Genomic DNA, 12165 nt, shown 5'->3' with positions numbered 1-12165 from the left:
GAGTCTAGATTCTGGGAACGACTGGCTGCGCTCGGCCTGTGTTACCATCGTTGGGAATTATCGAGCACGACGGGCGACCCTTCATGGGGCGGACATGGTTTTGAGCGTTCCGAAGAAGGTATACGATTCAACGTGAACAGGCATAGCTATTGACTGGTCTTGAGGTCCAGGGGCGTTCCGGATTATGAGCCTTGAGCGTTTTCGCGAGTTATATGTGGCAACCGTCAAGACATTACAGCACATGAGTATTTGATCGGGTATGGCGACATTGTTACCAGCCAGGCCCAGCTGGGGGCAGTTGGAAAGAGGCTATTATGGGCACCAAGACGCTGTTTGATAGTAGTGGCTGTATGGATAGGATTAATGGTAATGCCGACAAAGTATCGGTGGTAATCTAACAGACTTGTCCGAGTCATCGGGTCACGCTGCCAAGCTGCTGTACGATCATTCATGTGGCGGACGTGACTGGAGCATGCTAGGTCGCCAGCAGGTGACTAATGGCAGTCCATGTGGTGACGGAGTGCTCTTGACTGTGTACTATTGCTCGTAGATCAGCGTTCCATTTCTGGGTCCGCCCATGATGACCTTTTTCTGTAGATGGAGATGCCGAAAGGGCCATCTGCCTTTGACGGGGGACAGATGAGGTTGGAACGTGGTGCGACAAACGAGTAGTTTGACAGAGAGGGGCCGCGGATGACCTGTGTTGCCGCAAATGACAAGACCAGCCACAACATCTCTGGCCTCTAGGCCCTGGCTGACTTGTTGCGGAGATGAGAGCCATAAGGCTGACAACCTGACGGAGTCCTGGAAGCCAGGCGGGCGGGCTGCAAGCTCCGGAAGACTGGATCCTGTGCTCCAGTCAGCACGCGGACTGGACGCGCGCGCGGCAGCAGGCAGCACAGCCGATCGGGGAAGACCCACCCTCCTGTGGCTGTAGCATCACATCACTTGGGTCACTCATCAGCGGTTTTCTATCCATTCTGTCCTTGCCATAGTACCCTACCTTGCCTTACCCAATCGCTGACCCAAGGTCCATGTCATATTTCATCTCGACGTTCCCTATACACACATCTGTGCAGGCAGCCGTCGCTCAACTTGCCTCTTCCGTCGCCTCGCCCGCCAGTTGTGTCTTGGCTAGTTCGCTGATCGAAGAAGAGTCGTGAATTCTCCGGACAGGCAGCTCCATTCTCTTACCACGCCCCACGTCACCAGTGGCCCAGGCTACCATCTCGACACGCATCTGCCTGGTCGGCTCTCGCCGCTCTCGTCACCGCGCACGATGCCACCCCGAGAGGAGAAGAGCCAATTGAAGCGCCCTCGTGTGCGTTGCCCACCCCCATGCCCATGCCCACGCCCAGGCCGAGGTGACATGATGGCTGACCAAGCGTCTACAGGGCTCGATTCCCGAGGGCGAGACAGAGTACAAGAAACCTCGCCGCTCCGACCGTCTGACAAACCCTGGCGATGGCGACAAGACCCCGGTCACCAAGAACAAACAGCAGCTGCCATCTCCTGTCACGCAGCTCACATCGGGGGAGGCCACGAAGGAGAGATCCCCCTCGCGCCAGATTGGCGGCCCGAGTACGCCTCGCAAGCCCGAGGAACTGCATGAGCTGAGCCAGGCCCTCTCGTCGCCACCTCAGGACACTCAGCCCCTCAGCCAGTTCGTCGAGCCGAATGCTGTGGCGCTTGCCGAGGAGGAAGAGGACGAGGTCCAAGAGGGCGTCTGGGGCTACCTCGTTCCGTTGGACCCCAAGTATGGCGACAAACCCATGGTGCTCAAGAGGAGGGGCGCATGCCCGAGGCCCAGCAAGGAGTTGACGGCGGACAAGAAGTCCAGCAGTCGCCAGGGGAAGCCAGACACGCTGGGCGACGAAGAGGCATACGAGAAGAGCAAGATTGGCAACACACCGTCTGGTGGATACCTGATCGGGAGACACCCAGAGTGCGACGTCATTGTCAACAACCATATTGTGTCGAACCGCCACTGCCTCATCTTTACGGAGAACCAGGGTAGCGATACCACCGCCATCCTCGAGGACCTGTCGCAGAACGGCACCTTTGTGAACGAGGCGTACGTCGGCCGCAACCAGCGGCGGGAGCTGGAGCACGGCGATGAGATTGCCGTGCACGGCAGCGCACGCTTCGTCTTCCGGTACCCTCACAGTCGCCAGACGAGCGCGTTCCTACAGCAATACACGTTGCTGCAGAAGCTCGGCAAGGGCCATTTTGCCGAGGTCTACCTCTGCGTGGAAAAGTCCACCGGCCAACGATACGCCGTCAAGATCTTCACGAGGCATCCCGGTGTTGAGGACCGCTCGAAAACCGAGGGCCTGCAGCAGGAGATTGGCGTGCTGATGGGCGTTAGCCACCCCAACGTGCTCTGTCTCAAGGACACCTTTAACGAGAAGGACCGAGTCTACCTGGTGCTGGAGCTCGCAGCCGAGGGCGAGCTCTTCAACTTTATCGTCATGAAGCAGAAGCTGAGCGAAGATGAGTCGAGGAAACTGTTCATTCAGCTCTTCCAGGGTATCAAGTACCTGGTACGTCCCCCCGTCTCCACGTGCAGGCGCACGCATCTCTAACACGAACAGCATGAGCGCAATATTGTGCATCGCGACATTAAGCCCGAGAACATCCTCCTGACCGACAAGAACTTGCACGTAAAGCTGGCGGACTTTGGCCTCGCCAAGATCATTGGCGAGGAGTCCTTCACGACTACGCTGTGCGGCACGCCTAGCTATGTGGCCCCAGAGATCCTGGCAGACACCAAGCATCGCAGGTACACAAAGGCAGTTGACGTGTGGTCGCTTGGCGTCGTCCTGTACATCTGTCTCTGCGGGTTCCCGCCATTCTCCGACGAGCTTTACTCGAGAGACTTCCCCTACACCCTGTCACAGCAAATCCGTAGCGGGCGGTTCGACTACCCGTCACCCTACTGGGATTCTGTTGGTGATCCTGCACGTGAGTACATTGATTGTTCATCGCAGCCGCCGTTACTGACTCCACACAGTTGATCTCATTGACTCGATGCTGGTGGTGGACCCCGAGAAGCGCTTCACCATCGATCAGTGCCTATCACACCCGTGGCTGGCATCTACGAGCAACAATGTGAATGACAGCACTGGCGGTCTCGTGGGGGGCATCGCCGGTTTGGAGGTCAATAGGAGAGCCCCTCCCCGCGAGCGTACGCTCTTGTCCAACCTCAACTCGGTCCAGGTCGCAGCCACTGTCGACGGCAACAAAAGCGCCGTCAAGGTGTTCGCCAAGAACAAGCAAAACGTCACGAACACGCGCAAGGAGGCTGGGCCCGCGAACGACAGGGCCCCGGAGGAGTTCATCGAAATGGGTGGAAAGGGTGACCAGCAGCTGTTTGGAGACGACAGCTCAAGCATCTACCCAACAAAGGAGACGACGGCGGGGGCGAAACCACACACCAAGTCGAAGACGAACGGGCGATAGATACTGGGACGAGTATTGATTGGACAGAGGCGGTGGGGTGGACGTACACCTGTATTACATGTACATGGTTTGTGAGGTGAGGAGTGACGGTGGTCGGCCTTGTTACTTGATTTGGGATACACATATGAACAATGTTTGAGCTTGTCACAGGCGTTTTAATAGCGGAGTTTGGTCGACAAAAGGCAGAATTGAATGAAACGACTGTACGTTGAGAATGTTTCAATAAGTACTTCACCACAGAAGTATCGTCGCGGGACAATGAGTCTCTCAAGGCGACATCTGCAGCGGCTACCGGACTAATGCTGTTCCGCGGCCGCCTCGGACAGCACGCGCACACATTGCCTGGCGTGGCAGAAAATTTGGCGGGGTGCCAGAGGGGAGAGCCCCACCACAGGGTTATTCGAGGCTTCTCGTTGTAGAGCATATTCTCATTGCGAACCCGAGAACAATCGACCCGGCGTGACTAGACGAGCAAACAAATACCAGCGGGCGGACCTGAGGAATTTTTTGGGCAACCATCGACATCACAAGCGTCCCACGACCGAGCCGACACCAAGATCGCATCGAGCGACGCCGGCCGAGCCCAGTTGTTGCCCAGAGCCAAACGCATCGCCCATCATGCCTGCTGCCACCACCGAGGGGTACCGCCCCCAGCTCACCTTTGTCGATGGCTCCTTTGAAGAGCTGGCCGGCGAGATGGCCGACTACCTCAAGTCGGAAGAGTCCAAGAAGCTGATCGCGTCGGGCGCCTCCCAGGACGACGTCCTCGCCAAGCTCGTGGCGTCGGCGCAGACCCTGACGGCGGTCCCCGAGAAGGAGTTCACGGCGGCGTCCAACCTCATGATCCACCTCGTCATGCAGTCCCCCGATCCCAAGAAGCACCTCCAGAAACTGTGCCAGGCCTTTGCCCGGCCCCTGCCCAGCTCACCCCAGCACGGCGCTGGCCTGACCCTGAACGCCCTAACCACCGTGTTCAACCTTCTCAGCCCCGAGGACCCGGTGCGGGCGAATGTGTTCCAGGAGATTCTCAAGTTCCTCAAGAGCAACAGCATGTACGGCGCTCTGAAGCCGTACCTCGAACGTCTGCCCGAGTGGCTCGAGACGTGGGACAAGGACGAGGACTTTCAGCGCAAGGTGTACGAGGAGGTGGCCGACGTGGCCATTGAGTCGGGTGAGGAGGAGTGAGTCACTCTTGATGAAAGCCCCCGCGGAGCAAGGATGGCTGAGCTAACGTCACACACAGGGAGGGCTACAACTTCATCCTCAAGGCGCTGCGGACGTTTGACGAGGACGAGAAGAGCGAGGTGACGTCGGAGGACGCGCAACGGTTATCCCTGCGGGCCGTCAAGATGGCGCTGCTGTCCAACACACACTTTCTGTTCCAGGACCTGCGTGCCATCCCGAGCGTGCAGGCGCTGAGCGACTCGCACCCAGTGTACTCGCAGCTGCTGGACACGTTTGCCGAGCAGGACCTCGAGGACTACGACGACTTCAAAGACGAGCACGAGGGCTGGGTCGAGAAGGAGAAGCTGGACCACGACAAGCTGCACCGCAAGATGCGCCTGCTCACGTTTGCCAGCCTGGCGGCCACGACGCCGAGCCGCGAGATTGACTACGCCAAGATCACCAAGGCGCTCCAGATCCCCGAGGAGGACGTGGAGATGTGGGCCATTGACGTGATCCGGGCCGGCCTCGTCGAGGGCAAGCTGTCGCAGCAGCGCCGCCTGTTCCTCGTGCACAAGGTGACGTACCGCGTCTTTGGCGACAAGCAGTACCGTGAGCTCGCGACGCGCGTGGACCACTGGCGCGCGACGCTGCAGAACGTGCTGGGCGTCATCCAGCAGGAGCAGGTCAACGCCAAGGCGCAGAAGGAGCGCGAGGTGCAGGAGCTGGAGCGCAAGCTGACCGGTGTCGGCATGGGTGGTGAGCGAGGAGGCGATCGTGGTGCGGGCCGCCGGCAGCACAGGGAGCGGAACGACAATGACGACTAAGAATGGACTGGGTTGCTTGTTTCCCTTTTTTGTTTTGTGTGTTAATATTTGCCGGTCTCTTGTCTTTCCACCTGGACATCGCCAGCCCGGCGAGGGGGGCTGGCAGATAAAGTGAGTGAGAGACATTGGAGGTCATGGCAGACGGCGTAGCTGGTGGCGCATCGGGCCGTCATCGTGGATGGATTCACGTATGCTTTCCATAGACAAAAGAATGACGATACGACCACGACTTCAATACGAGGTACTAGTCCAGGTACTAACTAACTAATGAAGTGAGGTCCTTGTGGTGAGCGAGCGACTCGCGCTCACGTGATCTCGCGTCTTCCGTTTTCCTCCCTCAGCGCCCCTTTAACTGTTAATAGTCGGAGGCCAATTGCAGTAAAAGGTCCACCCATGGCATTTTCCGAAATTATAATCCATTACCACGACCACCGGATGGCATCCTCCTGACACTTCGATCCCAGCCATCACACGCCCAACTCGTGTGTCTGCGCATCGGCCCTCAACGTGACCACACGGTCTCGTCTTGTTCGCTCCAGTCGTCACCAGTTCCACCCACACCCTCCTTTCTCCCCCCCTCAACATGGCTTCCCGCATGATGCCCCTCCGATCCCGCCTGGCCGCTGGCAGCAGCAGGGCAGCAGCGGCTCGTCCTTTGAACACGGCCTCGTCTGCGCAGTGCTCGACCCCTCGCGTCTTCCGCCGGCAGCAGCAGCAGCAGAGTCGCGCCTATTCTTCGCAGGGTCCCAAGTCCGGCGGTGCCATCAAGTTCTGGCCCTTCTTCGCCATCATCGGTATCGGTTCCGCTGGGTACGTTGGCCTTGTCAACCGCCGCAAGGGTAGGTCGCGCGCGCGCACGCCCGCACAGCATCAATGAGGGATCCTAACATGGTTCGCAGAGATGCCTCCCACCGACGACACCGCCCAGCTCCCGGCCCCGGCCAAGTCGACGCCCACCTTCTCCGGTGACGATGTGACCGTCCTCTTCGTTCTCGGAGGGCCCGGCGCCGGCAAGGGCACGCAGTGCTCCAAGCTCGTCGCGCAGCACGGCTTCACCCACCTGTCGGCCGGCGATCTCCTCCGCGCTGAGCAAGAGCGTCCCGGCTCCCAGTTTGGTGATCTGATCCGCGACTACATCAAGAACGGCCTCATCGTACCCATGGAGGTGACAGTCCAGCTCCTCGAGAACGCCATGACCGATGCCCTGCAAAAGTCCGGCAGCAAGAAGGGCAAGTTCCTCATCGACGGATTCCCTCGCAAGATGGACCAGGCACACAAGTTCGAGGAGACGGTCTGCCCTGCCAAGATGGTGCTCTTCTACGACGTACCCGAGGAGGAGATGGAGAGGCGCCTGCTCGAGCGCGGTAAGACCAGCGGTCGCGCAGACGACAATGCCGAGAGCATCCGCAAGAGGTTCAGGACCTTTATCGAGACGAGCATGCCCGTCGTGGATTACTACGAGAAGGAGGGCAAGCTGGTCAAGATTAATGGTACTGTGCCTCCGGATACCGTCTTTGCCAAGACGCAGAAGGCTCTGACGGACCACCTTGGCGCTGGCTACTAAGGGTTGAGTTTTTGGAGCAAAGGAATGGATCAATGGGCGTGAGGGTTGGGAATACGTGGGTGCCATCGTCCTGGGGTATAGACTATGGGCTATGGTGGGCACAAGACTAGATGCCACCGAGACCGTTCACGCTGCCAAACGCTGGCTTTTCATACTTACTTATGTTCGTTTTAGATTCTATCTAGGGTTTCTGTATGGATGCGTGGCTCAGGAGCTGCGACATGCAATTGTAATCAATTTGACGATTGGAGGAACCCTGAATGAAGCGCTCGTCGCTACGTAGGTACGTAGTTGCTGTGCGAACGATCCCAGCCCGGCCTCCTCGACACCCAAGTTTCATGCGGCTGCTCCCGCTCGCGCGCCACCCCCCTCCCCCCACCAACTCCAGTCATTCTCAGCTTTCAGCTGCCGCTCTCGAGGCTCGCTAATGAGTGAGCCTTTATGAGATTGTCGTCATCTGTCCTAGCTGCTCCTCCTCGCACTCATCATTTGGGGTGGGGGGCACTCGCCCAAGTCCATGGGCTTTCGTCCCGCAATACCTTGGCCATCTCAGCTAACAGATCATGGTTCCGACGCCCCGCCACAAAGGCAGAGGACGCGGCAACGGTCCTCCTACGCCGGGCTCTGCGACAAAAGTACGGCTTGATGGTCATTTCCTCGACGGCGAGTGGTACTGTATGCGCCTCCTCCCCTTCGGTTCCGTCCTTTCACCGTGCTAGCCCATTGACCAAGACAACACTTAGGTAACTGCGAACCCCGTGAGCAAGCAAAGCATATACAAGTCAAGAAACCCGAATCGGAGTACAAGGATCGCTGGTTCTACCGTTGTCCTAAGGACAACTGCCGTTTCTGGCTGTGGGATGACGATGCGAAGCGTCGCGAGAATGGGGCGCCCAGCAAGACCATCCTGACGAGCGAGGTGGAGAGGGAGAGGGCAGAGGATGTCCAGATCAAGACGCCGAGCATGACACAGCGGCGCTTGACAAACTATGGTATCAAGGTCACCCCGGGACAGAGGAGAGCTAGCGACGCGACCACGACGGCAAGTGAGAGCGGCGGCGAGTCACCCACGAGAGACATGGGCAAACGCAAACGCAAAGGCAAGAGGAAGCGGATCGAGGAGGAAGATGAGGATGAGGATGGGAATGAGGATGAGGACCTCCTTGGTCCCATGGACTCGGATGAAGAGCGGGCCATGGCCGCGCTCGCGGAGCAGCCGCCTCAAGGGACAACGCCCCAGACACCTGCCGCCACGACGAGAATGACACACGGGCTGCCGACGCCGGGTACCGCGAGGACGCTGTTCCCCCTTTCCAAGATGAAACGGACAGCCTCTTTCGAGGAGGAAGATACCTTCACCACGCCGACCAAGCCCACAACGCAAAGCTCGAGTGCCACCGTGGTCGGCAACCCGTCAGTACACCCCGAGACGCCGGAGAAGGAGCATGACTCTGCCGCCCAAGTCATTGACCTCCTCCGCCCGATCAAGGACATCAAGCCAGAGATCCTCGCCTCCGTCAAGGACATTATCGACGCCGCAGAGAGACGGGCGCAGGGCGTGGCCAAGGGGCGGGACGTGCTGCGGTCGCAGATCCGCGAGAAGGACAGCAAGATCGCCAGGATGCAGGAGACGATTGCGGCGCTTGAAAACAAGGACCGGCTGCAGCACGCGCAGATTGAGAAGATGAAGAAGGAGAAGACGGAGATGAAGGCTGATCTGATGAGGTTCTATCAGAAGCACTGACTGAGATGAAGCAGATCCGCGGGACTAGGGTGTTTGGGAGTTGGGAGTGGGATTTGGCGATTGATTCACATCGTAGTGAGCGTAGCGTAGCCGTCGTTTCTGAAACCACTGCCGATCCGACTCTGGGCGTTGACCATGTCAAACAGGGAATGGATTCAAACGTGCCGCCATCACAGGAGAAGCAATAATAAAAGTATTGAACTTTGACTTTCTTCTTACAAGCATCACAAGGATGCACATCTGCAACACTACCTCGTCCCCTGACAGCAACCGACCGACGATCAAGGGTGTATCATAAAAGTTACAGCATCCCGTTCCTCCCTCCTCCACATGCGACTACAAAAGAGACATATTTCACCTTTGTAACCCGTCGCGAAAGTGTGCGACCCAACACCGAAAACAACAAAATCGAATCCAAAAAGAGAGGCTTCTCCGCCTGATCTATGATGAGACTTTTCCACTCAAAACTCCCACGGGCTTAGTATGTACGCTTGAAAGGAGGCACGGGCTTGCACTCGCTCTCGTCCAGGGTGGTGGCGATGACGTTGCGGTAGCCAATGTCGACCTTGCCGTGGGGCTGCTTCTGGAAGGTCAGGGTGTGCTTCATCCATTCCTCGTCGTCACGCTCGGGGAAGTCCTCGCGGGCGTGGGCTCCACGGGACTCCTTGCGGTTGGCGGCGGCCTGGGCGGTTTGGGTACTAAACAATGATCAGCATTTCCTTCCTTTTTTTTCACGGGGGAACCAAATAACGTACGCGCAGGTGAGCAGGTTACGCAGCTCGAGGGTCTCGACAAGATCCGAGTTCCAGATCATGCTGCGGTCCTTGATGCCGACGTCGGCAAACTGTGAGTCAATCTCCTGCATCTTGCGGACACCCTCGTCCAAGCTCTCCTGGGTACGGAAGACGGAGACATCGGTCTGCATGGCCTTCTGCATGGACAGGCGGACTTCGGCGGTGGACTTGGGGCCCTCGGAGGTGCGGACCTTGTCGAGGACCTCAATGTGCTCGGCACCGGCGTCGGCGGCAGTGGGCTTCAGCTTCTCGCCAGGGGTGAAGTTGTCGCGGATGGTGTGCGAAACGGCACGACCAAATACGACAAGATCGAGCAGAGAGTTGGCGCCCAGGCGGTTAGCACCGTGAACGGACACGCAAGCAGCTTCACCGCAGGCGAACAGGCCGGGAACAACCTTGTCATTGCCCTGCTCGTCAACAGTGAGAACCTCTCCAGTGTAGCGAGTGGGGATACCGCCCATATTGTAGTGGACGGTGGGCAGGACAGGAATGGGCTCCTTGCGGACATCGACACCGGCAAAGATGCCAGCGGTCTCAGAGATACCGGGCAGACGCTCGGCCAGGACCTCGGCAGGCAAGTGGCTGAGCTGGAGGTAGATGTGGTCCTTCTCGGCGCCAACACCGCGGCCGTCGCGGATCTCCATGGTCATCGATCGGGAGACCACGTCACGGGAGGCAAGATCCTTGGCGGTAGGGGCGTATCGCTCCATGAAACGCTCACCCTCCGAGTTGAGCAGGTAACCACCCTCACCACGAGAGCCCTCGGTGATCAGGCAGCCAGCGCCGTAGATGCCGGTAGGGTGGAACTGGACGAACTCGAGATCCTGGTTGGGAAGTCCAGCACGGGCGACCATGGCCATACCGTCACCAGTGCAGGTGTGGGCGGAAGTGCACGAGAAGTAGGCACGTCCGTAACCACCAGTGGCCAGGACAGTGTGGTTGGCGAGGAAGCGGTGCAGGGTACCGTCCTCCTGGTTGTAGGCGAGCACACCACGGCACTCGCCGTCCTGCATGATCAGGTCGAGAGCAAAGTACTCGATAAAGTAGTTTGTGTTGTGGCGCAGAGACTGGCCGTAGAGTGTGTGGAGGAGAGCGTGGCCAGTTCGGTCAGCGGCAGCGCAGCATCGGTACGCCTGGCCACCCTTGCCGTACTTTTGCGACTGACCACCAAAAGCACGCTGGTAGATCTTGCCATCTTCCGTGCGGGAGAAGGGGCAGCCGTAGTTCTCGAGCTCGACAATCGACTGGGGAGCCTCGCGGGTCATGTAGTGGATGGCGTCCTGGTCACCAAGCCAGTCGGAGCCCTTGACGGTGTCGTACATGTGCCACCTCCAGTCGTCCTCGTGCATGTTACCAAGCGCGGCGTTGATGCCACCCTGGGCAGCGACTGTGTGGGATCGTGTGGGGAAGAGCTTGGAGATACAGGCTGTGTTGAAGCCAGCCTCGGCCAGACCGAAGGCAGCGCGAAGACCGGCACCACCGGCACCGACAACGAGAGCATCGTACTCGTGGTCCTGTACGGGTTGTTAGTCAAGTCGACGATGGGAGGCGGGGAGGTCGGAGGAAGACGAACGATGACAGGATACTTGTTGCTCACAAAGGGTGACGCCTCCTTTGCACGCAGAGGACCGTTGGAGATAACGCGGGCTAGAGTCGACAAGTCAGTTCGAGGGGTTGAGCATGCTGGAGTCGCAGATGTACTCACAGACCGGTCGCGTCGTGGAGAATGCTCGGGCCTGGTTGCTAGCCAACCTCGAAAACTGCTTCGGTCAGCGATCTCGTCCTGTCTGTCTTGTCTGGCCATACGGCTGGCGGTTGTCGCGTGGGATTGGGACGTACCGAGGAGCCAGTGGCCAATCTCCTCAAAGCCATGGAAGAAGCCATTGTCAGCAGTATGTGCAGTCAACGACAATCTGCATGGACCGGGTTGTACTGTTGCTGTGTTGGTGGTGAGGTGTGGTGGAATTGCGGATGAAGAAATACCAGCAACTGGCGTGGCCAATCGATGATTTCAACGATCCAGCTCCTGGTGCAGCGCTGGCTCGCCTGCGCCTTCCTGGCCTGCCCGGGCTCCTTCCCACGGAACTGGGGCTGCAGTTGCCCGGCTCCAGTCAAGTCGGCTTCTCGGTACGTTCAGCCAATCAGCGCAGGCGCAAAGGTAATGAGCGGCTTAGTCATTTCGACATCCTACCCTACAGCGTCCCCGGCTCATGTTAATATCTGATATTCAGCTTCTACCCCTAATTACGTTGTGTCATTCATGTGCATATTCATCAAATACATTTCCCCTTGACGCCCTGGCATTTCTAATGGAACAAGACTCTTGTGATCATGTGGACTGCATGTGCGCGTCACCACTCTGCAGCCGTAGGATGCGCGGTAAAAAGCCGAGGCTCACGCCAAGTGGACCTTGACTGTACGTGTAATCTGGTGCGCGTTCATGTTCGAAACGAGGGCGAAGTAAATCAATGCTATGCAAGTGTACCAAAGACTGCCTCTAGGGATGTTCTGCTCTATGATGATGCAGAGTTGTATCTCCAACAGATCCCGCCCAATGTCTAAACACCCTTCCTGGCGTCCGCTCTCTGCGGACATGCTGAAAGCCTAGCC

General features: G+C 58.3%; 5 protein-coding genes across 5 annotated transcripts; 4 read left to right on the top strand and 1 right to left on the bottom strand.

The window, feature by feature from the left end:
* Positions 1 to 1279: 1279 nt before the first annotated feature.
* Positions 1280 to 3462, top strand: J7T54_005887 (uncharacterized protein; the record flags this gene model as incomplete). The annotated part of the gene is made up of 4 exons (XM_051502625.1): positions 1280 to 1321; positions 1395 to 2543; positions 2595 to 2964; positions 3014 to 3462. The coding sequence occupies 4 exons, from the start codon at positions 1280 to 1282 to the stop codon at positions 3460 to 3462; spliced, it is 2010 nt and encodes a 669-aa protein (XP_051366409.1).
* A 618-nt stretch (positions 3463 to 4080) lies between these two features.
* On the top strand, positions 4081 to 5453 carry J7T54_005886 (Eukaryotic translation initiation factor 3 subunit M-like protein; the record flags this gene model as incomplete). Its single annotated transcript, XM_051502514.1, has 2 exons — positions 4081 to 4643; positions 4706 to 5453. 2 exons carry the CDS (start codon positions 4081 to 4083, stop codon positions 5451 to 5453), a joined length of 1311 nt encoding a protein of 436 aa, XP_051366408.1.
* Positions 5454 to 6048: 595 nt separating this feature from the next.
* Positions 6049 to 7017, top strand: J7T54_005885 (uridylate kinase; the record flags this gene model as incomplete). The annotated part of the gene is made up of 2 exons (XM_051502404.1): positions 6049 to 6292; positions 6353 to 7017. The coding sequence occupies 2 exons, from the start codon at positions 6049 to 6051 to the stop codon at positions 7015 to 7017; spliced, it is 909 nt and encodes a 302-aa protein (XP_051366407.1).
* Positions 7018 to 7580: 563 nt separating this feature from the next.
* Positions 7581 to 8761, top strand: J7T54_005884 (uncharacterized protein; the record flags this gene model as incomplete). Its single annotated transcript, XM_051510815.1, has 2 exons — positions 7581 to 7692; positions 7761 to 8761. The coding sequence occupies 2 exons, from the start codon at positions 7581 to 7583 to the stop codon at positions 8759 to 8761; spliced, it is 1113 nt and encodes a 370-aa protein (XP_051366406.1).
* A 478-nt stretch (positions 8762 to 9239) lies between these two features.
* Positions 9240 to 11439, bottom strand: J7T54_005883 (succinate dehydrogenase subunit; the record flags this gene model as incomplete). The annotated part of the gene is made up of 5 exons (XM_051510133.1): positions 9240 to 9459; positions 9517 to 11069; positions 11129 to 11202; positions 11261 to 11315; positions 11395 to 11439. 5 exons carry the CDS (start codon positions 11437 to 11439, stop codon positions 9240 to 9242), a joined length of 1947 nt encoding a protein of 648 aa, XP_051366405.1.
* Between the last annotated feature and the right edge of the window lie 726 nt (positions 11440 to 12165).

The sequence above is a fragment of the Emericellopsis cladophorae genome (genome assembly GCF_022114955.1).
Source record: "Emericellopsis cladophorae strain MUM 19.33 chromosome Unknown NODE_1_length_1489480_cov_119_871856, whole genome shotgun sequence".
Lineage (NCBI taxonomy): Eukaryota > Fungi > Ascomycota > Sordariomycetes > Hypocreales > Bionectriaceae > Emericellopsis > Emericellopsis cladophorae.
Note: the sequence above shows the minus strand (reverse complement) of the source record. Positions and strands in the feature narration are given on the sequence as shown.